The sequence below is a fragment of the Somniosus microcephalus genome, chromosome 16, assembly GCF_052327205.1.
Source record: "Somniosus microcephalus isolate GS21.2 chromosome 16, FLI_Smic_1.0, whole genome shotgun sequence".
NCBI lineage: Eukaryota > Metazoa > Chordata > Chondrichthyes > Squaliformes > Somniosidae > Somniosus > Somniosus microcephalus.
Genome location: NC_141002.1, coordinates 104,592,070 through 104,618,963, shown reverse-complemented (window position 1 = coordinate 104,618,963; position 26,894 = coordinate 104,592,070). Strand labels below are relative to the sequence as shown.

Sequence of the window (26,894 nt, the reverse complement as noted above, 5' to 3'; positions counted from 1 at the left end):
ACAAACAGCCGCGCATAATAGTAGAGGCGGAGAGATAGCCTACATAAAGACGACAAAGCAGTCCATTTGATCTGCTTTTGCCTAAACATCCACTCCCACCGGCGCATCAACGCAGCTTTGTTCCCTTGATCATTAACTGGATAACGATTGTACTAAAATCAGCCAGCAATGGGACATCCTACAAACATTGGCAAGTATTTGCCAAGCCATCCGAGGCAGTGATTTCCTGACTTCTCCATTCAGCTGGCTGGCCAGTTTATTTGACAGAGGATGAAATTTACAACAAGTGAGATATTGTAAAATTGATCAAGGACACCCTCAAAGCCTCCTTGAAAAAGTGCAACATCCCCACCGACACCTGGGAATCCCTGGCCCAAGACCGCACAAAGTGGAGGAGAAGCATCCGGGAAGGCGCCGAACACCTCGAGTCTCTTCGCCGGGAGCAAGCGGAAGCCAAGCGCAAACAGTGGAAGGAGCGCACGTCAACCCAAGCACCCCACCCACCCGCCCCTTCAACCACCATCTGCCCCACCTGTGACAGAAACTGTAGGTCCCGCATTGGACTCATCAGTCACCCGAGAACTCATTTTTAATGTGGATGCAAGTCATCCTCGGTTCCGAGGGACTGCCTAAGAAGAACATAACATTGTGGTACCTTTGTAAATATTTTTTAAAATTGCTTTTGTATTCAAGAGTGAAGAAATTAAAATCAGCCAGTTTTCCAATCTCAACATTTTTTGCACATTATATACGCTGAATGATCTAAATTCGATCATTCGTTGGATGGAAAACAAACACAAGAGTCCCACACCACAAACCTGGATAATGTGATTTCCCATTGAGGACAGCAGATTCAATGGACCCGGAAGAGGAGCAGTCCATAGTCACGGACTTGGTGACAGGAGGCAGTGACGAGAGCCTGGCCCCAGACATGGCAGCGGTTTTTTGATAGCTGGGCGCGCTTCTCCGATGGTGGATCTGAACACAGTTTTCAGCCCCATGAATAGCTACACTCATACCTGGAATAAACCAAACACACATTATTCCGATAGCAAAATACTGCGGATGCTGGAAATCCGAAATAACAGAAAACGCTGGAAACACTCAGCAGGCCAGGGCAGCATCTGTGGAGAGAGAAACAGAAACCTGCCTTCCATCCCATCACTGACCTTCCCTTTTGTTCTTTCATCCCCTCCCCCTTTTCCCAGCCCCTAAACCTGTTCCATTTCCTGCTTTTTTCCAGTTCTGACGAAGGGTCTTGACCTGAAACGTTGACTCTATTCTCCCTCCACAGATGCTGCCTGGCCTGCTGAGTCTTTCCAGCGTTTTCTGTTATTTCGCACATTATTCTGATAAGATACGAGAGACAGTCAAAAGGACGAGGGGAACGATCAGCCAGTAGTTCAGTGGGCAGCTCCCTCGCCTCCGAGTCAGAAGGTTGTGGGTTCACAGTCCCACTCCAGAGACTTGAGCACAAAATGCTAGGCAGACACTCCCAGTGCAGTGCTGAGGGAGTGCTGCACTGTCGGAGGTGCCGTCTTTCGGATGAGGCGCTAAACCGTCTGCTCTCGGGTGGATGCAAAAGATCCCACGGCCACTATTTTGAAGAAGAACAGGGGAGTTCTCCCCAGTGTCCTGGGGCCAATATTTATCCCTCAATCAACATCACTAAAACAGATGATCTGGTGATTATCACATTGCTGTTTGTGGGATCTTGCTGTGCGCAAATTGGCTGCCACGTTTCCCACATTACAACAGTGACTACACTTCAAAAAGTACTTCATTGGCTGTAAGGCACTTTGGGACATCCGGTGGTTGTGAAAGGCGCTATAGAAATGCAAGTCTTTCTTTCTAACCGAGAGCTTAAAAAATGTTTGTCGCTGGCGAGCGACAGTGAATGTCACCCACTTCCAACGAGAGTCGGATAACGTCAGGCGAGCTGTCCACCATTTTACACTGGGCATGATTAAAAATACAAGCTCTTCCCTCCATTGTACAGCTTTACTGGACTGGTCTCCTGACTTAAATTTCTCTTACAGGACAGCTGGTGCATATATCTTAAAACATTTTTTATTCCATATTTGAACTCTGCAGCACAGGAAATGGTCCGTCACTATAAAGCACAAGGTGGGGGGGGGGGGGAGGGGGATTTAGAACATAAAAATTAGGAGAAGTCGGCTATTCGGCCCCTCGAGCCTGCTCCACCATTCAATGAGATCATGGCTGATCTTCGCCCTCAGCTCCACTTTCCCGCCCCATCCCCATATCTCTCGATTCCCCTAGAGTCCAAAAATCTATCGATCTCAGCTTTGAATATACTCAACGGCTAAGTAGCCAGTCCTTTGAGGCAGAGAATTCCAAAGATTCACAACCCGCTGAGTTAAGAAATTTCTCCTCATCTCAGTCCTAAACGGCCGACCCCTTATCCTGAGACTGTGGCCCCTGGTTCTAGACTCTCCACCCAGGGGGAAACAACCTCTCAGCATCTACCCTGTCAATCCCCCTCAGAATCTTCTCTGTTTCAATGAGATCGCCTCTCATTCTTCTCAACTCCAGAGAGTACAGGCCCAATCTACTCAATCTCTCCTCATAGAAAAACACTCTCATCCCAGGAATCAATCTATTGAACCTATTCCACTGTTCCAAACGTGCCCATTATGGACTCGTGCTCAGAAAATTACCCCCAACAAATCCATTAAATGATCACGTCAGACACCTGCACCCTCTGAAGGGGAAGAAGTGACGCTTCAGTTGTACGGAACTCTGGTCAGACCCCGCCTGGAGTGACTGGGTTCAGTCCTGGGCCCCGCCCCTCAGGAAGGATATATTGGCCTCGGAGGGGGAGCAGCGCAGATTCACCAGAATGATACCGGGGCTAAAAGGGTTAAATTATAAGGACAGGTTGCACAGACTGGGTTTGTATACGAGAGAGAGAGACTCTAGTTCCTCTGGTGGGTGAGTCCAGAACAAGGGAGCATAACCTTAAAATTAGAGCCAGACCATTTGAGTGAAATCCAGAAGCACTCTTTCCACATGAAGGGTAGTGAAAACCTGGCCCCCAAATGCTGTAATGTTGAGGGATAAATAAAATTTAAGACGGAGATGGATAGATTTTTATGATAGCAAAATACTGCAGATGTTGGAAATCCGAAATAACAACAGAAAAAGCTGGAAAAGCTCAGCAGGTCAGGCAACATCCGTGGAGAGAAATTTGAGTTGACGTTTCGGGTTGGACCCTTCTTCAAAACTGGAAAGAAAAGAAACTAGATCGAAGGCAGGGCTGCGATCGGACAAAAGAATAAAAGAAACAAAAGAAGTAAAAGAGATTAGAAGCTAGGCCCCCATTTCATTTTCTCTTGTATTTGTTCCACTCCTTTTCCCCCCCCCTTTCCTTTTGTTTCTCTCTCACACCTGGCAGCTATCTTTTGCCCTGCCAGTACACTTTACACCTAATCTCAGCCTATTACCATCTCGTCTAGCTTCTAATCTCTTACTTCTTTTGTTTCTTTTATTCTTTTGTCCGATCGCAGCCCTGCCTTCGATCTAGTTTCTTTTCTTTCCAGTTTTGAAGAAGGGTCCAACCCGAAACGTCAACTCAAATTTCTCTCCACGGATGTTGCCTGACCTGCTGAGTTTTTCCAGCTTTTTCTGTTGTTATTATGGATAGATTTTTGTTGGGTATCAAGGGATATGGAGCAAAGGTGAGTAGATGGAGCGGAGATACAGATCAGCCATGATCTAAATGAATGGTGGAACAGTCTCGAGGGGCTGAATGGCCTCCTCCTGTTCCTAGCAACAAAATCCATCATGAAACAAAATGATTCTGCTCTTTTGCCCATCTCACTTTTGAGCGTTAGGTGTGCTGCGTTAAAGGAGATTACTATATTGGGCTGACCAAGAGCTGGGAGCAAGAAGCAATTTTCACCACGTTAGTTTTCATTCATCGTTTTTTTATGAACAGTATGTTTGACAAATTTAATTGCATTTCCCCCCCCACCCCCCCCGCAAACATATGTCAGAAAAGGAAACAGAAAGAGAAAATTGATCAGACACTTTGAATCCCTAAAGATAAATCTCTCACCATTAATCTCTGGGCAAATTCTGGATCTCAAACTGAAATCTTCTGACTACAGTACCGAAATATTTACAAAGATTCCAACAATTTCACACCGTGCCACTGAACACTGAATGACCAGATACCTCGTCACCAGACAGAAACGCCAAGTAATAATTTATAATCCCTTTGAATTAAATGTTCATGGAGAATTGGTGTATGCCTTTAAGCAACTTTTCATGACTAATGCTTCAAAAAGCTACAAGGGAAGCAACGATTACTCAATTCAGAGCATAGAATAGTTCTTTACTTTTTAAATAACTTGAATTCTCATCACTTCACTTTCCAGAACACCAAGAATGATTTACAACTAACAGATGATTCAGTGACTCTGTGGAACACACCTACAACAACGCTGCTCAACTAATTCAACAGTCTGCAACAAGTATTTTTGTCAAATGACAATATCAAAGGCACGACGCACAGTTCACTGGCCGAGCCATTCTATTGATTAGCATTTTCATACCGTGAACTATGGTGCACTGGGGCAATACATCAACAAGCAGGAGAACACAGCAGTCAGTGCAAACAAACCGTGCAGGTGGAGCCACACATCCCCCAACCTGGAGAGATACCTGGAAGATGTCAGACCTAAAAAAAAACACTTAAGCCGAACGATGATTGTGGGACGGAAGATGATGCAAGTCACCTGCTAAGGTGTCAGCCGCGGCTCAGTGGGCAGCACCCTCGCCTCTGGGTCAGGAGGTCGTGGGTTCAAGTCCCACTCCAGAGACTCGAGCATAAAACCCTACACACTCCAGTGCAGTACTGAGGGAGCGTCGCACTGTCAGAGGGGCAGTACTGAGGGAGTGCCGCACTGTCAGAGGGGCAGTACTGAACTGTCAGAGGGGCAGTAACATAGAAGATAGGAGCAGGAGAAGGCCATTCGGCCCCTCGAGGTTGCTCCGCCATTCAATGCGATCATGGCTGATCATCCAAATTCAGTACCCTGTCCCTGCTTTCTCCCCATATCCCTTGATCCCATTAGCCTAAAGAAATACATCTAAATCCTTCTTGAATATATTTAATGAATTGGCCTCAACTGCCTTCTGCGGTAGAGAATTCCACAGGTTCACCACACTCGGTGAAGAAATTCCTCCTCATCTCAGCACTAAATGGCTTAACCCTTATCCTTAGATTGTGACCCCTGGTTCTGGACTCCCCTGCCATCGGGAACAGCCTTCCTGCATCTAGTCTGTCTACTCCTGTTAGAATATTATAAGTTTCAATGAGATCCCCTCTCATTCTTCTAAATTCCAGCGAATATAAGCCTAATCGACCCAATCTCTCCTCGTATGTCATTCCTGCCATCCCAGGCATCAGTCTGGTGAATCTTCGCTGCACTCCCTTCATGGCAAGAACATCCTTCCTCAGATAAGGCGACCAAAACTGCACACAATACTCAAGGTGTGGTCTCACCAAGGCCCTGTACAACTGCAGCAAGACATCCTTGCTCCTGTACTCGAACCCTCTCGCTATGAAGGCCAGCATACCATTTGCCTTCTTAACCACCAGCTGCACCTGCATGCTTACCTTCAGCGACTGGTGCACAAGGACACCCAGGTCTCATTGCACTTCCCCTTCTCCCAATCTATTGCCGTTAAGATAATAATCTGCCTTCCTGTTTTTGCCACCAAAGTGGATAACCTTGCATTTATCCACATTATACTGCATCTGCCCAATCGCCCAACCTGTCCGAATCGTACTGGAGTTTCTCTGTATCCTCCTCACAGCACACACACCCACCCAGCTTTGTGTCAGCTGCAAACTTGGAGATATTACATCTAGTTCCCTCGTCCAGATCATTAATATATATTGTGAATAGCTGGGGTCCAAGGACCGATCCCTGCGGTACCCCACTAGTCACTGCCTGCCACTCGGAAAAAGACCCGTTTATTCCAACTCGTTGCTTCCTGTCTGCCAACCAGTTCTCTATCCAAGTCAATACCTTGCCCCCAATCCCATGTGCTTTAACTTTACACGCTAATCTCTTATGCGGGACCTTATCGAAAGCCTTCTGAAAGTCCAAATACACCACATCCACTGGTTCTCCCTTATCTATTTTACCAGTTACATCCTCAAAAAATTCCAGTAGATTAGTCAAGCATGATTTACCTTTTGTAAATCCATGTTGACTTTGTCCGATCCTGTCACTGTTTTCCAAGTGCTCTGCTATTACATCTTTTATAATAGACTCTAGCATTTTCCCCACTACCGATGTCAGGCTTACCGGTCTATAATTCCCCCATTTTCTCTCTACCACCTTTTTCAAATAGTGGGGTTACATTAGCTACCCACCAATCCATGGGGACTGTTCCAGAGTCTATAGAATTTTGGAAGATGACCAGCAATGCATCTACTATTTCTAGGGCCACTTCCTTAAGTACCCTAGGATGTAGATTATCAGGCCCTGGGGATTTATCAACCTTTAATCCCATCAATTTCCCCAACACCATTTCCCTACAAATAGTGATTTCATTCAGTTCCTCCCTCTCATTAGACCCTATGTTCCCGGACATCTCTGGGAGGTTATTTGTGTCCTCCTTTGTGAAGACAGAACCAAAGTATGTATTTAATTGGTCTGCCATGTCTTTGTTCCCCATTATAAATTCCCCTGATTCTGACTGCAAGGGACCTACACTTGACTTCACCAATCTTTTTCTCTTCACATATCTATAGAAGTTTTTACAGTCAGTTTTTATGTTCCCTGCAAGCTTACTCTCATACTCTATATTCCCCTCTTAATTAATCCCTTTGTCCTCCTTTGCTGAATTGTAAACTGCTCCCAATCCTCAGGTTTGCTGCTTTTTCTGGCCAATTTATATATCCTCTACTTGGATCTTATGCTATCCCTAATTTCCCTTGTCAGCCACGGTTGAGTCACCTTTTTTGTTTTATTTTTATGCCAAACAGGGATGAACAAATTCTGCAGCTCATCCATGCAATCTTTAAATGTTTGCCATTGCCTATTCACCGTCAACCCTTTAAGTAACATTCCCCAATCCATCCTAGCCAACTTGCACCTCATACCATCGTAGTTTCCTTTATTTAAATTCAGTGCCCAAGTTTCTGAATCAACTACTTCACTCTCCATCTTAATGAAGAATTCTATCGTAGTATGATCGCTCCTACCCAAGGGGCATTGCACAAGATTGCTAACTAATCCTCTCTCATTGCATAATACCCAGTCTAAGATGGCCTGATCTCTAGTTGGTTCTTCGACATATTGGTCCAGGAAACCATCCTGTATACACTCTAGGAATTCCTCCTCCACAGTATTGTTACTAATTTGGTTAGACCAATCTATATGTAGATTAAAGTCACCCATGATAACTGCTGTGCCCTTATTGCATGTGTTTCTAATTTCCTGTTTAATGCCATCCCCAACCTCAGCATTACTGTTTGGGGGTCTGTATACAACTCCCACTAACGTTTTCTGCCCCTTGGTATTTCTCTGCTCTACCCATACAGATTCCACATCACCAGAGCCAATATCCTTCCTTACTATCGTGTTAATCTCCTCTTTAACCAGCAATGCTACCCCACCACCTTTTCCTTTTTGCCTGTCCTTCCTGAATATTGAATGCCCCTGGATGTTGAATTCACAGCCTTGGTCACCCTGGAGCCATGTCTCCGTAATCCCAATTATATCATATCCGTTTACATCTATTTGCGTAGTTATTTCATCCACCTTATTATGAATGCTCCTCACATTAAGACACAAAGCCTTCAGGCTTGTTTTTATAACACTTAGACTTTTTAGAATTATTCTTTGCTGCGGCCATGTTTGATTTACACCCTTGATTTCTCTGACTTCCACTTTTGCTTTTCTCCTTCCTGTCTTTTGCTTCTATCCTTGCTTCGCTTTCCTCTGTCTCCCTGCACAGGTTCCCAATCCCCTGCCATTTTAATTTAAACCCTCCCTAACAGCACGCGCAAACACCCACACATGCGCCCCCCGCCCCCCCAAGGACATCGGTCCTGGTGCGGAGGGAGCGCCGCACTGGTCGGAGGGGGGCCGTGTTGAGGGAGCGCCACACTGGTCGGAGAGGGGCCGTGCTGAGGGAGTGCCGCACTGTCGGAGGGGCAGTCTTTCAGATGAGATGTTAAACCGAGGCCCCGTCTTCCCCCTCAGTTGGGCATAAAAGATCCCACGGCCACTATTTCAAAGAGAAGCAGGGGAGTTCTCCCCGGTGTCCTGGTCAATATTTCTCTCTCGATCAACTTCACAAAACCAGATTAACCAGTCGGTCTTCTCATTGCTGCCTGTGGGATCTTGCTGTGTGCCAAATGCTGCCATGTTTACTCAAGTGACTGCGCTTCATTTAACGTGAAGCACTTGGGAAATATTTTTCCGAGAGACGGGATGAGGCCATTTTAAAATCTGCTTTCCGTGTTGCCGTTTTGAGTAAATCATGGCTGATGTCCTGGGAAGGCGGCGAGGAGACATTGGCCGCAAAATTCGGTAGGTTAGCACCTCCCGTTAGCACCCAGCCACGGCGAATCGAAGGCCGCACACAACCTTCAATGGCAAATTAGCGCTGGCGCCAACAGTTAGTGCCTCTCACGGTGACGCCCCATTAATGACCCCGCTGCAGAATTGCCTTTCGCCCCGCTTTAGCGCCTCGCGCTGACAATGCCAGTAAGAGGAGGCGTCGCGCACTCCGAAGCACGCTGCAGGAGCGGTAATTAAAGGGAATGCTTCCGTGTCGCTTGAACATCGTGAAAAAGGGGCTCTCAGTGAAGGCACCATTTGTTACTGGCACCAGTCTGCTGCCTGCGCAAAATCTTCACACCTTCTCGTCAAAGATCTCCAAATGCTGCACTTTCTGAAAGTGATGGGGGCGACAATGGCCGTGGCCCATGCCATGGTGAAAAACACCACTGACAACTGAGGTTATACAGCCCGATTGGCCCTTCCCTTTCAGAGATGGAAACAGCCCGTGTGATTAAAGAGCGCTGTTTGGACTGCGCGTGGCCACCTTTATCGCTCGGCCGATAGTGGCCTAGGTTAGGAGTGCAGCACTTGATTTAGCGCTAACGATGAATTTTGCAGGAGCCAACAATTCAACTTTTAAGTTTTAGCACCCCAAATGGGGCTATACCGAATTTCCCCCCCCAATATGCAGAGTACGTCAAACCTCCAGTACATCTACAGATTTTCATCTTGTTCTACTGAACTCAACAAAGAAAGGACTGGGGGGGGGGGGGGGGAGGGGAAAGAGGAGTGAGAGAGAAAGGCTCTTTATAGAAAAGAGTTTATAAAATGGTTAAAGTATAGGGACAATGACACAGTGATGGTATCTTACATTACCACACTGTACAATTATATTATTAAATATCAGACGAAACCTAATCTGGTCCTGCTAGAACTGCAAAAAAGCAAGTCAGAGGAAAGGTGTGGTAATTACAGGTTTGATCAAAATCGACGTTTTTGCACATGTAAATACTCGCAAGGGCCAACGGCAATGTTCCCACTAATTTTTTTGGGGTGTTTGGCCCCTTTAACAGACTACGTGGCCCAGTTTCCCACGCATCCACGGTTATTTCAATTGTAAAGCCATTGGGCGGCCGGCGCGGGGCCTCCAGATCGCTGCACGGCCACGCAGCTCAACGGGAACACTGGCCAGTGAGCCACCCAAATTACTTTCAGTTTCCAAATAAAGAACATATCTACTTTCTAGGTCTTCTATTGGCGAGCATTTGGCATCTGTTTTCCATATCAAACAGTTACAGAAATAGTCAAAAGGAAAAAAAAAATTTGTATTTTTCCAGCGTCTTTTACCACCTCAGGATGGCCCAAAGCGCTTCACAGCCAATGAAGTATTTTTTGAAGTGTAGTCACTGTTGTAATGTAGGAAACATGGCAGCCAATTTGCGCACAGCAAGTTCCCACAAACAGCAATGTGATAATGACCAGATAATCGGAATTTAGGTGTTGGTTGATGGAGAACTTTGGCCAGGACACTGGGGAGAACTCCCCTACTCTTCTTCAAAATAGTGCCACGGGATCTTTTACATCCACCTGAGAGAGCAGATGGGGCCTTGGTTTTACGTCTCATCCAAAAGATGCCACCTCCGACAGCGCGGCGCTCCCTCAGCACTGCCCCTCCGACAGCGCGGCGCTCCCTCAGCACTGCCCCTCCGACAGCGCGGCGCTCCCTCAGCACTGCCCCTCCGACAGCGCGGCGCTCCCTCAGCACTGCCCCTCCGACAGTGCGGCGCTCCCTCAGCACTGCGGTGGAGTGTCAGCCTAGATTCTGTGCTCGAGTCTCTGGAGTGGGACTTGAACCCACAACCTTCTGACTCGGTGTGCTACCCATGAGCCAAGGCTGACACCACTGAACAGCAAGAGGTTTCACTGCAATATAAAGTGTTAAATCATGATCCAGTCACTGGTTCATTTATTTGCTAAATACGTTACAAGTTCACTTGATTTCTACTTTTCGCTTCGTGTCTCCGCCCACTTCCTTCCACAGGGAGGAGGAATTAATTTCAATTATTAAATCACTAATGTGTTTCACCTCGAAGTGTAGATGGGTTTAGAAGAGTGATTCAGTACAGGCCTGCAATCAGGGGAAGTGGTCCTGCACACAATGAGGCATCATCTGGTTTTAAGCAACAGAGAAGAGGAATTCAAAGTTGAGCTGAGAGAGGAGGAGGCTACTTGAGAAAGTGACGGAGGGAAGAATCTGAATCAAGGAGATGCAAGTGGGAGGAACAGGTCGACCAAAAGAAATTCCACTCCTGGGGCAGCACCAACCGAGGCACCAGAATCTGGGGCAGGACCGTGTCCCGCTAGGTTTCCGCCTCTTGCGAAAGCTGTTGTGTATTTTGAATGTGTATTTGAATTGTCCCACATAGCTTACCGTAGTTGTGATGTGCAATGCACTATAGGAAATAGAGTGCATGATGTGATGATGATTCTCTGGAAAGATGGCTGTTAACTGAACTCTGTCTCCTGCGTACTCTTAAATGTTATACAAGCAAGGTTATTAAACTCGAGATTTAACAAAAGTGGCGACGAGGACGTCTGAACTTACATGGCTCTGCTGTGCGGAAGATAGTCGGGTTTTACGTGTTTAAAACTATTATTTTTTGCCGTGGACAGTTAAAAGTGAGGCTGGCTCGAGGATGAAGGAGCTTGAAATGGCAGGAAGATGAGATGGCGTATAAGGTACTAACGACTTGAGGAAGGGGAGGAAAAACAATGAGTAAATCAGGAAGGACATTTATTCAACTGTGAAACGATCTGTGAATTGAAGCACTTAACTGATAGCGATTTTAGTTGAGTTCAACATTGGAAGGATCCTTAGTGAATGATAATTAGGAGCCCGAGAGAAGGAAAATGGCTGGAATTATCAGTAACATTGGACCGTTTGATGAGAATGTCGAACAATGGAGCTCATACACAGAACGATTTGAATACTTCACACAAGCAAATGGCATTGGAGGGAACAAAGAAGTACCTACATTGTTAAGTGTGATGGGACCAAAGACTTTCAATCTTTTGCATACTTTAGTGCATCCAGATAAACCAGGGACTAACAAGTGCCAGGAGGCTTCATGACAGCAAAGGACACGCTCCTGAAGTCAGAGGCTTTGACGCATTTTAACCCTTCAGTACTAATAGTTAGCTTGCGATGCATCGTCATATGGTGTGGGAGCGGTCGTTTCTCATGTCATGCCAAACGGAGAAGAGAAGCCGATAGCATTCGTATCTAGGACTTCGAACAGAGCTGAAACTAACTCCGCCCAAATAGAACGAGAAGCACTGAGCATCATTTTTGGCGTTCGCAAGTTTCACCAATATTTGTACGGGAGACAGTTCACCCTACTAACAGATCACCGCCCTCGCACGACCATCTTCGGGCCACATACAGGGATTCCGTCACTTGCTGCGAGCAGAATGCAAAGGTGGGCGCTGCTGTTGTCTGCACACACATTTGACATTAGATATCGTAAGTCTGACCTGCATGGCAATGCCGACGGTCTTTCCAGGTTGCCGCTGCCGGTCACCAAGCCTATGATGCGTAGCATTGACATCTGCTATTTTAGGCAGGTGGAGAACGCGCCTGTTACTTCGACACAGGTCCGACGAAACACCAGAAATGACCCGGTGTTGTCTGCAGTGCTGGACATTATAGTCAGGGGAAGCTTGAAAGCGATGACCCAAACCTGAAACCATATCTCTTAAGGAGAAACGAACTGTCAGTGCAGTCTGGATGTTTGCTGTGGTGGAGGAGAGTGGTTATTCCACCATCGCTATGGAAACCAGTGTTACAGCAACTATACTCCGGACACTGCGGAATGGTTCATATGAAATAAATAGCGAGGAGCTACTTCTGGCGGCTGGGTATGGATGGACAGATTGAGGACAAAGCTAAAACCTGTTCCTCATGTCAGAGTTCGTAATGTGCCACAGCTTGCACCTCTTCACCCCTGGGACTTTCCGGAGGAAGCATGGCACCGCATTCATGTAGACTTTGCAGGTCCATGCGAGGAGAGAATGTTCCTGGTGGCTGTTGACGCGCACAGTAAGTGGCCAGAGGTTGTTATAATGAGGTCCACCACCGCTGAGAAGACCATCGAGAAGTTAGGTGAGGTGTTCAGCCAATTTGGATCTCCGATGCAACTTGTCTCAGACAACGGTCCACAGTGGGTGTCACAAGAAATGGCTACATTCCTGCAGGTGAATGGCGTACAATATATCAAATGCCACAATCAAGTTCCGAAAGAAAGGAGAGGGAACAGGATCAACAGCATGGGACATTCCCCAGGCAGATCAGGACTCATCCGGGTCATAGAGGCAATAAGTTTAAGCGGTCATGCTGTTTGTTGATCATTGCAGTAGAACGCAGAGTGCCACACAGGAGATCACCAGAGAATTCGGGAAATCAAAGCATATCTGGGATTTCCCCAAACAAATACCAGACTTAGACAGCAACAACCGGTATAAAACACCAAACAATACTTTATCCCTCAGAGGGTCTTAAATTTGGATGCTCCTTTGGGGAACAAAAAACATGCCAGTTGGCATGAGGACCTCTTGGCAACATTGGCTCATCAGGTTAGCCGGCATTACCATGAACACAGGCACGAGGCGGCCATTCAACCCCTCAATCAGATGATGGTTGATCTGTATCTTCATTTACCCGCCTTTGCTCCATACCCCTGGATACCCTTACCCAACAAAAATCTATCGCTCTCAATCATGAAAACTCCAATGTTTCCTCAGCATCCACAGCCTTAGAGAGAGAGAGACAAGCGCGAGAGCAAGAGAGCGAGCGATCCAGATTTATAGTATGCATTAGGTGAAAAAGTGCTCCCTGATGTTCCTCCCAAATGCTCTAGCTCTAAAGTTTAAGATTATTTCCCCATGTTCCGGATTCTCCCATCACAAAGAATAGTTTCTCAGTATCTACCCTAAACAAATCCTTTAACATTTTAAAATACCTCAATCACATCACTCCTTAATCTTCGATACTCGAGGGAATACAAGCCCAGTCTGCACAACCTGTCCTCATAATTCAACCCTTTTATCCCCGGTATTATTCTGGTGAATCTGCGCTGCCCCCCCCCTCTCCAAGGCCAATATATCCTTCCTGAGGTGCGGGACCCAGAACTGAACAGTGTCCAGATGGGGTCCGACCAGCATAGAAACGTAGAAGATGGAGCAGGAGTAGGCCATTCGGCCCCTCGAGCCTGCTCTGCCATTCAATGCGATCATGGCTGATCATCCAAATTCAGTACCCAGTCCCTGCCTTCTCCCCATACACCTTGATCCCTTTAGCCATAAGAAATATATCTAACACCTACTTGAATATATTTAATAAGTTGGCCTCCACTGCCTTCTGTGGTAGAGAATTCCACAGGTTCACCACTCTCTGGGTGAAGAAATTCCTCCTCAGTCCTAAATGGCTTACCCCATATCCTGTGACTCCTGGTTCTTGACTCCGCCACCATCAGGAACATCCTTCCTGCATCTAGTCCTGTTAGAATTTTATAAGTTTCAATGAGATCCCCTCTCATTCTTCTAAACTCTAGTGAATATAAGCCTAATCGACCCAATCTCTCCTCATACGTCATTCCTACCATCCCAGGTATCAGTCTGGTGAATCTTCGCTGCACTTCCTCCATGGCAAGAACATTCTTCCTCAGATAAGGCGACCAAAACTGCACACAATACTCAAGGTGTGGTCTCACCAAGGCCCTGTACAAATGCAGCAAGACACCCTTGCTCCTGTACTCTAATCCTCTCGCTACGAAGGCCAACATACCATTTGCCTTCTTAACCGCCTGCTGCAGCTGCATGCTTACCTTCAGCGACTGGTGCACAAGGACACTCTGGTCTCATTGCACTTCCCCTTCTCCCACTTCCCCTTCTCCCAATCTATTGCCGTTCAGATAATAACCTGCCTTCCTGTTTTTGCCACCAAAGTGGATAACCTCGCATTTATCCACATTATACTGCATCTGCCCAATCACCCAACCTGTCCAAATCGTACTGGAGTTTCTCTGCATTCACCTCACAGCACACACACCCACCCAGCTTTGTGTCATCTGCAAACTTGGAGATATTACATCTAGTTCCCTCGTCTAGATCATTAATATATATTGTGAATAGCTGGGGTCTAGCACTGATCCCTGCGGTACCCCACTAGTCACTGCCTGCCACTCGGAAAAAGACCTGTTAATTCCAACTCTTGGCTTCCTGTCTATTCCAACTCTTGGCTTCCTGTCTGCCAACCAGTTCTCTATCCAAGTCAGTACCTTACCCCCAATCCCATGTGCTTTAACTTTGCACACTAATCTCTTGTGGGACCTTATCGAAAGCCTTCTGAAAGTCCAAATACACGACATCCACAGGTTCTCCCTCATCTGTGCTACCAGTCACATCCTCAAAAAATTCCAGTAGATTAGTCAAGCATGATTTACCTTTTGTAAATCCATGTTGACTTTGTCTGATCCTGTCACTGTTTTCCAAGTGCTCTGCTATTACATCTTTTATAATGGACTCGAGCATTTTCCCCACTAGCAATGTCAGGTTTACCGGTCTATAACTCTCCGTTTTCTCTACCAACTTTTTTAAATAGTGGGGTTACATTAGCTACCCTCCAATACATGGGAACTGTTCTAGAGTGTATAGAATTTCTAGGGCCACTCCCTTAAGTACCCCAAGTATCAGGCCCTGGGGATTTATCGGCCTTCAATCCCATCAATTTCCCGAACATCATTTCCCTACAAATACAGATTTCTTTCAGTTCCTCCCTCTCATTAGACCCAATGTTCCCCGACATCTCTGGGAGGTTATTTGTGTCCTCCTTTGTGAAGGCAGAATCAAAGTATGTATTTAATTGGTCTGCCATTTCTTTGTTCCCCATTATAAATTCCCCTAATTCTGACTGCAAGGGACCTACGCTTGACTTCACCAATCTTTTTCTCTTCACATATCTATAGAAGCTTTTACAGTCAATTTTTATGTTCCCTGCAAGCTTACTCGCGTATTCTATTTCCCCCCTCTCAATTAATCCTTTTTGTCCTCCTTTGCTGAATCCTAAATTGCTCCCAATCCTCAGGTTTGCTGCTTTTTCTGGCCAATTTTTATGTCCTCTCCTTTAATCTTATGCTATCCCTAATTTCCCTTGTTAGCCATGGTTGAGTCACCTTTTTTGTTTTATTTTTATGCCAAACAGGGATGAACAAATTTTGTAGTTCATCCATGCGATCTTTAAATGTTTGCCATTGCCTATCCACCATCAACCCTTTAAGCAACGTTCCCCAATCCATCCTAGCCAACTTGCGCCTCATACCATCGTAGTTTCCTTTATTTAAATTCAGGACCCTAGTCTCAGAGTCAACTACTTCACTCTCCATCTTAATGAAGAATTCTATCATATTATGCTCGCTCTTGCCCAAGGGACTTCGCACAAGATTACTAATTAACCCTTTCCCATTACATAATACCCAGTCTAAGATGGCCTAATCTCTAGTTGGTTCCTCGACATATTGGTCCAGGAAACCATCCTGTATACACTCTAGGAATTCCTCCTCCACAGTATAGTTACTAATTTGGTTAGCCCAATCTATATGTAGATTAAAGTCACCCATGATAACTGCTGTGCCCTTATTGCACGTGTCTAATTTCCCATTTAATGTCATCCCCAACCTCAGCATTACTGTTTGGGGGTCTGTATACAACTCCCACTAATGTTTTCTGCCCCTTGGTATTTCTCAGCTCTACCCATACAGATTCCACGTCAGAGCTAATATCCTTCTGTGCTTGGCTAATCTACTGGAATTTTGTGAGGATGTAACTGGTAAAATAGATAAGGGAGAACCAGTGGATGTGGTGTATTTGGACTTTCAGAAGGCTTTCGATAAGGTCCCGCATAAGAGATTAGCGTGTAAAGTTAAGGCACATGGGATTGGGAGCAAGGTATTGACTTGGATAGAGAACTGGTTGGCAGACAGAAAGCAAAGAGTTGGAATAAATGGGTCATTTTCCGAGTGGCAGGCAGTGACTAGTGGGGTACTGCAGGGATCGGTCCTAGGACCCCAGCTAGTCACAATATATATTAATGATCTAGACAAGGAAACTAGATGCAATATCTCCAAATTTGCAGACAACACAAAGCTGGGTGGGCGTGTGTGCTGTGAGGAGGATGCCGAGAAACTCCAGGATGATTTGGACAGGTTGGGTGATTGGGCAGAAGCATGGCAGATGCAATATAACGTGGATAAAATGTGAGGTTATCCACTTTGGTAGCAAAAAACAGGAAGGCAGATTATCTGAATGGCAATAGATTGGGAGAAGGGGAAGTGCAACGAGACCTGGGTGTCCTTGTGCACCAGCCACTGAAGGTAAGCATGCAGGTGCAGCAGGCGGTTAAGGCGGCAAATAGTATGTTGGCCTTCGTAGTGAGGGTTTGAGTACAGGAACAAGGATGTCTTGCTGCAGTTGTACAGGGCCTTGGTGAGACCACATCTTGAGTATTGTGTGCAGTTTTGGTCGCCTTATCTGAGGAAGGCTGTTCTTGCCATGGAAGGAGTTCAGCGAAGATTCACCAGGCTGATACCTGGGATGACAGGAATGACGTACGAGGAGAGATTGGGTCAATTGGGCTTGTACTCGCTGGAGTTTCGATGAGAGGGGATCTCTGATACTTAAAATTCTGACAGGACTGGACAGACTAGATGCAGGATGTTCTTGATGGTCGGGGAGTCCAGAACCAGGGGTCACAGTCTAAGGATAAGGGGTAGGCCATTTAGGACAGAAATGAGGAGGAATTTCTTCACCCAGAGTGGTGAACCTGTGGAATTCTCTACCACAGAAGGCAGTAGAGGCCAATACATTAAATATATTCAAGAAGGAGTTGGATATATTTCTTAAGGCCAAAGGGATCAAGGGGTATGGGGAGAAAGCAGGGACAGGGTACTGAATTTGGATGATCAGCCATGATCTCATTGAATGGCAGAGCAGGCTCGAGGGGCCAAATGGCCTACTCCTGCTCCGATCTTCTATGTATCTATGTATGTTTCTTCTTTACTATTGTGTTAATCTCCTCTTTAACCAGCAATGCTACCCCACCTCCTTTTCGCCTGTCTTTCCTGAATATTGAATACCCCTGGATGTTGAATTCCCAGCCTTGGTCACCCTGGAGCCGTGTCTCCGTAATCCCAATTATATCATATCCATTTACATCTATTTGCGTAGCTAATTCATGCACCTTATTACGAATGCTCCTCGCATTATGACAAAGTCTTCAGGTTTGTTTAACACTCAGTCCTTTTAGAATTATTTACTGTACCCGCTTGATTTACACCCTTGATTTCTCTGCTTTCCACTTTTGCTTTTCTCCTTCCTGTCTTTTGCTTCTATCCTTGCTTCCCTTCCCTTCATCTCCCTGCACAGGTTCCCAACCCCCTGCCATTTTAATTTAAACCCTCCCCAACAGCATGAGCAAACACTCCCCCTAGGACATCAGACCAAGGCGCTCTACAACTGAATCTTCACTTCTTCCCCTCGCGAGGACTTCCTGCAAACAGCCGGCCTTACAATGAGGACCTTCTGGCTGTGTTGGCAGACGCAGGCGGGCACCATCCACTGGTCACCAGCCAATGCCAAAACCAAACCAAGAACTAAGAGCAGGAGCAGGCCATTCAGCCGCTCAAGCCTTCTCCACCATTCAATAAGATCATGACTTATCTTCAACCTCATCTCCACTTTCCCGCCCCATCCCCATATCCCTCGATTCCCCTAGAGTCCAAAAATCGATCGAGCTCAGCCTTGAATATACTCAACGACTCAGCATCTACAGCCCTTTCGGGTAGAGAATTCCAAAGATTCACAACCCTCCGAGTGTAGAAATTCCTCCTCATCTCAGTCTTAAATGGCTGACCCCTTATCCTGAGACTATGCCCCCTGGTTCGCAACTCTCCAGTCAGGGGAAACAACCTCTCAGCATCTACCCTGTCAATCCCCCTCAGAATCCTCTATTTGCTCAAAGAATGGAACCAGACAAGAGTATTTTGAGATTGGAAGTTCTTATGAGGTACCACTTCAACACAGCAAGCAGAATCGTGAAAACAAAAACACATTGTCTATGCTGGGTAACTATGAGAGGAAAAACCATAATACTGTAAAAACTAGAGTTATTGTTGTAGAACATTAATGGACTTTGATCTTTCACCAAGAAAACCATGGTCCATTTGTGACCAAGAAGTCTTGAAGTGATTGAAAGTGGGAAGTGAAAAAAAAAAACCAAGAAGGGTAGAGAGCTAAAAGAAATCACAAGGGTGATTAGCAATTCATTGTAGTCTAATCATAGAAATTTACAGCACAGAAAGAGGCCATTCGGCCCATTGCGTCGGTGCCGGCCAAAAATGAGCCTAACCCACTTTCCAGCTCTTGGTCCGTAGCCCTGTAGGTTACGGCACTTCAAGGGCATAGCCAAGTACTTGGTAAATGTGATGAGGGTCTCTGCCTCCACCACCCTTTCAGGCAGTGAGTTCCAGACCCCCACCACCCTCTGGGTGAAAAAAGTTCTCAAATCCCCTCTAATCCTCCTACTAATTACTTTAAATCTCTGCCCCCTGGTTATTGACCTGAGGGAAATAGGTCCTTCCTGTCCACTCTATCTTGGCCCCTCATAATTTTATACACCTCAATCAAGTCTCCCCTCAGCCTCCTCTGTTCCAAAGAAAACAACCCCAGCCCATCCAATCTTTCCTCATTGCTAAAATCCCCCAGCCCAGGCAACATCCTCGTAAATCTCCTCTGTACTCTCTCTAGTGCAATCACATCTTGTAATTGGTTGACAATATGGAATTCACTTCCAATGAGGAGGAAGAGTTTGATGCACAGCTCTCTTGCTCCACGGTAATGCAGTAATGGCAGTAGGACTGCTTGCCAAATAATGTGAAATGAATAATTGTTGGGTATGGGCTTCTGGTGTGAAAGAACTTGTATTTGATAGCAAAGTGCCTCGCACACAATGGATTCGTTTTGAAGCGCAGTCACTTAGTATTTGGTAAATGCAGCAGCCAACTTGCACACGGTGAGGTCCCATGGACAGAAACCTGCACCGAGTGAGCAGTTATTGGTTTTGGCGGCGTTGGATCATTTTGCACTAATGTTTGAAGAGCAAATCTTTCATTAGTTCAAGTGCACCTGTATTACTCCAGGAGTGTCTTTTTTCCTCGTTTTCACGCTGATCTAATTTGTCAGCCGAGAGAGGGGGCAGAGAACATTGGTGACTTTTAATGCAAATATTGTAATTCACTGTAACCTAAACACATTCTGGCAACACACTTTTGGAAGTAAAAAAAATCAAAGCACGGCAGTGATCGGTGAGATTGTGGGAGGGGAACAAAGCGCCATTTGCCTTTGAGTTTCATTACGGATGTCAAAGCAGTTGGTTTGTGCCGAGGTGTTCACATCTTGCCATGACTGAGGAGTCTGCAGAGTATGTGCGGGCGGGCTTGGTTTTGAAATGCTTTATACGTGTCTGCGCTGCCCATAGACTAACTGGAGTGCCTGTGGTACTGTGCTGTGTCCTTACTTATTTTCACCATTCTTCAAGTCAGAAACTTTGAAATTCATATTACAGAAGTGAGTTGGTTCTACTAAGCATTCTTGGACCCCATAGTAAAGAAAGAGACTTGCATTTCTATAGCACCTTTCACAACCTCAGAATGTCCCAAAGCGCTTTACAGCCGATGAAGTACTTTTGAAGTGTAGTCACTGTTGTAATGTAGGAAACACAGCAGCCAATTTGCACACAGCAAGCTCCCACAATAATAAATGTTCAAGTTGCATCTCAGTCGAGCATTGAATCATAGAACGGTTACAGCACAGGAGGGGGGCCATTTGGCCCGTCGAGCCCGTGCCAGCTCTCTGCAAGAACACTCCACCTAGTCCCACTCCCCCGCCCTTTCCCTGTAGCCCTGCAAATTTTTTTCCTTCAGGTGCTTCTCCAATTCCCTTTTGAAAGCCACGATTGAGTCGGCCTCCACCACCCTTTCAGGCAGTGCATTCCAGATCATAACCACTTGCTACGTAAAAAAGTTTTTCCTCATGGCGCCTTTGGTTCTTCTGCCAATCACCTTAAATCCGTGTCCTCTGGTTCTCGACCCTTCTGCCAATGGGAACAGTTTCTCTCTATCTACTCTGTCCAGACCCCTCATGATTTTGAGCATCTCTATCAAATCTCCTCTCAACCTTCTCTGCTCCAAGGAGAACAACCCCAGCCTCTCCAGTCTATCCATGTAACTGAAGTCCCTCATTCCTGGAACCAGTCTCGTAAATCTTTCCTGCACCCTCTCTAAAGCCTGCACATCCTTCCTAAAGTGCGGTGCCCAGAATTGGACACAATACTCCAAGTTGAGGCTGAACCAGTGTTTTATACAGGTTCATCATAATTTCCCCACATAATGAAGCCCAGGATCCCATGAGCTTTTTTAACCGCTTTCTCAACCTGCCCTGCCACCTTCAATGATTTGTGCACATATACCCCCAGTCTCTGTTTGTGCACCCCCTTTAGGATTGTACCCTTTAGTTTATATTGCCTCTCCTTGTTCTTCCTACCAGAATGTATCACTTCGCACTTTTCTGCGTTAAATTTCATCTGTCACATGTCCGCCCATTCCACGAGCCTGTCGGTGTCTTCTTGAAGTCCATCACTCCTCCTCACGTCACTATACTTCCAAGTTTTGAGTCATCTGCAAATTTTGAAATTGTGCCCTGTACACCCACATCCAAGTCATTAATATAGATCAAGAAAAGCAGTGGTCCTAGTACCGACCCCTGGGGAACACCGCTTCAATATTACGTCAAGGTATAAAAGAATTAGATTTATTCAGAATAAACAGGCGGTTGTGGGAGGGATGCAGCTCCAACATAGTGAACATCTAGTACCCGGGCTGAAATTAAATATTTAATTGAGGACGTTTATTATTTGTGCTTTTAGCTGCGATTTATTTCAGATTGGCAATCTGCACGATGAACACTGCTTGGTGTGGGTGAGAAAACTTGAATAATGAATCAGATTGTAATGTTACAAATTTGTTCCTGAATTGAGTAAAAGAACCTATGATTCAGAAGGACATCATGAAATGTTTTGATGGTATAAATAAAGGAGAAACTGTAAGCAGAGTGGGTCAGGAAGGGAGAGAGTAACAAATGTAATAAGGCATCAGTGACTAAGGTGACATCAGGGAAAAACAGAAATAAGACAAAGCTAAAGGCACTATATCTGAACGTGCGAAGCAGTCGCAACAAAATAGATGAATTAATAGCACAGATAGAAATTAACAGGTTTGATCGACTAGCCATTACGGAGATGTGGTTGCAAAGTGGCCAAGGTTGGGAACTAAATATTCCAGGATACTTAACTCTTAGAAGAGACAGGCAAAATGGAAAAGGAGGAGGGGTAGCCCTGATAATAAAGGATGGGATAAAGACAGCAGAGAGAAAGGATCTTAGCTTTGAAAATCAAGAAGTAGAATCAGTTTGGGTGGAGCTAAGAAACAGCAAGGGGCAGGAAACATTGGTGGGAGTTGTTTATAGGCCCCCAAACAATAGTTGTAATGTAGGGCAGAGTATAAATCAGGAAATTAGAGGCACATGTAACAAGGGTAATACAGTGATCATGGGGAACTTTAATCTACATATAGACCGGGCAAACCAAATTTGCAATAATAGTGTGGAGGACGAATTCATGGAACGTATGCAAGATAGTTTTCTAGATCAGTATGTTGAGGAACCAACGAGGGAACAGGTTATTTTAGATCTAGTATTGTGCAATGAGAAAGATTAATTACCTTATAATAAAGGGGCCTTTTGGGAAGTATGATCATAATATGATAGCATTTTATATTGAGTTTGAAAGTGATTTAGTTAAATCTGAAACTAGGGTCTTAAATCTAAACAAAGCAAACTATGTAGGTATGAAGGGCGAGTTGGCAAAGGTAGATTGGGAAACTACATTAAAAGGTATGATGATAGACAAGCAATAGCTAGCATTTAAAGAATACATAATTTACAACAAATATACATTCCTTTAAAAGGCACAAAAACCCCACTGGAAAAGTGGTCCAACCGTGGCTAACAAGAGAAGTTAAAGATAGTATTAGATCAAAGGAAGAGGCTTATAATGTTGCCAAAAATAGTAAGCCTGAGGATTGGGAGGATTTTAGAATTCAGAAAGGAGGACCAAGAAATTGATAAAGAAAGGGAAAATAGAATGAGAGTAAACTAGCGAGAGACATAAAAACAGACTGTAAAAGCTTCTATAGGTATGTAAAAAGGAAAAGATTAGCGAAAGTGTGGGTCCCTTACAGGCTGAGACAGGAGAAATTATAATGGGAAATAAGGAAATGGCAGAGAAATTAAACAAATACTTTGGTGGAGAAATTCCAGTATCGCCCCATTTGGGGCGCTAACTTTTGAAAGCTGAGAAACTTAGCGCCAGGCGCTAATGATCCCAGCTTTTGAAAAATTTGGTGTTTAGCGCTCCAGGAAGGAAGTGGAGTGCTAAATCAGGTGCTTCACTTCCTTCCTGGAGCGCTAAAGGACGCAGGCGGGGCAGTAGTGGTGCAGCGCTGCCAAGATCAGAGGCTCTTTCCCTCCCTTAAAGGGACAGGCCTTTTTTTTTATAACACAGCGAGTTATGATGATCTGGAATGCGCTGCCTGAAAGGGCGGTGGAAACAAATTCAATAGTGACTTTCAAAAGGGAATTGAATACTTGGAGGAGAAAATTTGCAGGGCTGTGGGAAAAGAGCAGGGGGAGTGGGACTAATTGGAGAGCTCTTTCAAAGAGCCGGCACAGGCATGATGGGTCAAATGGTCTCCTTCTGTGCTGTGTCATTCTATGACATGAGGCTTTTTATGGTGTTTTTTTTTATTTTTTAAAAAGACAGTAGCTTAGAAACCACGTAACTAATATTTGATCGCTCAATACTGGCAAGATTAGTTCAGTGTTATGCGATGCTTTTTGACTAAAGGTCAATTAAAATGAAATTCTTACTTATATTTAAATGTTATAGAATCATAGAAATTTACAGCACAGAAGGAGGCCATTCGGCCCATCATGTCCGTGCCGGCCGACAGAGCTATCCAGCCTAATCCCACTGCCTAGCTCTTGGTCCGTAGCCCTGTGGGTTACGGAACGTCAAGTGTATATCCAAGTACTTTTTGAATGTGATGAGGGTCTCTGCCTCTACCACCCTTTCAGGCAGTGAGTTCCAGACCCCCACCACCCTCTGGGTGAAGAAAGTTCCCCTCTAATCCTTCTACCAATTACTTTAAATCTCTGCCCCCTGGCCATTGACCTCTCTGCTAAGGGAAATAGGTCCTTCCTATCCACTCTATCTAGGCCCCTCAATTTTATGCACCTCAATTAAATCTCCCCTCAGCCTCCTCTGTTCCAAAGAAAACAACCCCAGCCTATCCAACCTCAGAATGTCCCAAAGCGTTTTACAGCCAACGAAGTACTTTTGAAGTGTACTCACTGTTGTAATGTAGGAAACACACAGCAAGCTCCCACAAACAGCAATGTGATAACGACCAGATATAATCTGTTTAGATGTTGGTGGTTGAAGGATAAATATTGGCCCAGGACACTGGGGAGAACTCCTCCGCTCCTCTTTGAAATAGTGGCCGTGGGATCTTTTACATCCACCCGAGAGCAGACTGGGCCTCAATTTAATGTGTCGCCCGAAAGATGGCACCTCTGACAGTGCAGTGCTCCCTCAGTACTGCACGGGGAGTGTCAGCCTGGATTTTGTGCTCAAGTTTCGGGAGTGGGGCTTGAACCCATGACCTTCTGACTCAGAGGAGAGTGCGCTGCCCACTGAGCCACAGCTGACACAATGAGGACGGTTCTTTCTGAAATACACCCTTTTTATATAAAGCGATGTTTGTAGCTGAATTTGCGGATCCGGCAATGTTTACATGGGACACAAGATTTTCATTCCACCGCTAGAACAGTAATAATAATACCAATACGATAGCAAAATACTGCGGATGCAGGAAATCCAAAATAACTGAAAATGCTGGAGCTACTCAGCAGGCCAGGCAGCATCCGTGGAGAGAGAAACAGAGTTAACGTTTCAGGTCAAAGACCCTTTGTCAGAACTGGAGAAAGGCAGGAAATGAAAAGCAGGTTTAGGGGCTGGGAAAGGGGGGAGGGGGATGAAAGGGAAGGTCAGCGATAGTGATTTTGCTGACTAACTCACTTATGGCCCCAGCCAAACTTTCTGGAGAAATTAGTCAAGATTACAGCAGATCTCAATCCTGTCTGCCAAAGTCCAGCAGGGATTGCAATCAGGAGACGGAGCCCTGCCCGAGCTTCCCTCCCCCCCCTTTTTGCTGTGTAACTCCCTACCCAACAGCACTGTGGAATAATACCAACCCCATTATCACCAATAGTGCAGTAACTCCGTTTGACAGTAGTGGAACTTCCACTCGGTTCAGTGTTCAGCTAATAGTCAGTGCTGAGGCTAGTCTGTCGCTGCTCAGATAGCCGTGCATCAGGGAGCAATCACACCTTGGCTTCCAATTTTTTCTAGTTTGGATGAGGTAAACAAAACCAAACATGGCCTTGTTTACTGCCCCAGTATTATCTCTGCTGTCGGTGGGCGATGGAACTGGTTAAACTGTATTCAGTGAAGAAAGAATGATCATTATCTTGCCTGGTTCATTAACTTTGCCGCTTTCAACACTTCACATGAATTTATCCTGTTGCACTACATCACCTCGGTCATGAATCTTATCATGACTCATGAAGTAACACTGGGCGGCCAGCTGGTGGTGCTGTCCAAGGAGTATAAATACTCAGGCATGGGCCCAGCTTGCTCAGGATGTTTCTGTAACCAGGAACTAGTGATGTAACTAGAATCTCATGGTTGTGAAACAGTTGATTAAAGCCTCGTTTTAAAATCAAACCAAGGGCTCAGTAGTCTTTTTACATCAACCTCCGAACTGGTTCACTCATCTTCTACGTCACAACTCTGTCCAGATCAGCTCAGACAAGCTTTAGGTGAAATTAGCTTTGGCTGAGTGAAGCTTAATACAGACTCCAGATACAAGGCTGTTTATTGATCCTAAATAAACAGAGGATGCGGGTTTAACAGAGATTGCCAACCCACACCACTTTAGGTTTAGCTTCTTTTGCTGACTAACTCACTTATGGCCCCAGCCAAACTTTCTGGAGAAATGAGTCAAGATTACAGTCAATCCTGTCCGTCAAAGTCCAGCAGGGATTGCAATTGGGAGACGGAGCCCTGCCCGAGCTTCCCTTCCCTTCCCCCCCCTGCCCTTGCTGTGTGTAACTCCCTACCCAACAGCACCGTGGGAGTAACCTAAAGTGCTTTGGGACATCCCAAGGATGTGAAATTCGCTAGATCAGTAAAAGTCACTCTTTCAATAATACGCCAACTATTGCAACAGCATCACACCAGGTGCCGCTCCTCCCTTACTCCTAACCCACTTTCACCTTCCTCAAATAGGTTTATTCAGAAAGAACCCTGACCTAAATTACACACCACATATTAAATGCAAGGCACCAACCTAATACTGATCAATTTTTCCTACAATGCACAACAGGACATTTTAGTATATGGTTTCCATAATGAATAAGTGGCCCAACTGGAAAACTAGCAATACATTAAAACTGAAAAATGGCTCGGACCAGTTATACTACTTGCTCTTATATATCACCTTTAATATAGTTTAAAAAAAACACCTAAAAGGTGCTTCATAGGAGTAATCAGACCAAACTGGACACCAAGCAATGTTCCGCCCAATTTTTAGTTTTTCCAGTGTTTTCTGTTGTTATTTTGGATAAATACTTGAAAATTTGCAGGGCTATGGGAAAAGAGATGGGGAATTGGGACTAATTGGAGAGCTTGTTCAAAGATCCGACACAGGCTCGATGGGCCGAATGGCCACCTTCTGTGCTGCAAGATTCTATGAACGGATTTAAACACAAGAATGATTAAATTGGAGGACAACAGCATCAAGTTACCCAGCAGCGGATACGGCCGTGTATTCGGTTGGTACTTTGCCTTTTTAACGAGGTGGCAGCCCAGTGATTATGGCCCTAAACCAGCTACCCCAAGGGCGAGGGTTGAAACCCACCATGTCATGTTGTGAAACTGAATTCAATAAAGCCACTAATTTGGCAGAAGAAAGATAAAGGACCATGAAATCTGCTGGCTTCTTCCAAAAAAAAATCCAACTGGTTCACTGATGTCCTTTAGGGAAGTGAACCAGT

General features: G+C 45.4%; 1 protein-coding gene across 2 annotated transcripts in view; it reads right to left on the bottom strand.

Moving 5' to 3' along the window:
• Window positions 1-26,894, bottom strand: part of LOC147106460 (anoctamin-4-like) — a 230,883-nt gene that overhangs the window by 151,127 nt on the left and 52,862 nt on the right. For both annotated transcript variants that reach the window (XM_086009661.1, XM_086009662.1), the window contains exon 2: window positions 819-1,019. In XM_086009661.1, coding sequence (XP_085865787.1) covers window positions 819-1,017 — 199 coding nt within the window. In that variant the 5' untranslated portion in view covers window positions 1,018-1,019. The remainder of the gene's footprint in view (window positions 1-818; window positions 1,020-26,894) is intronic.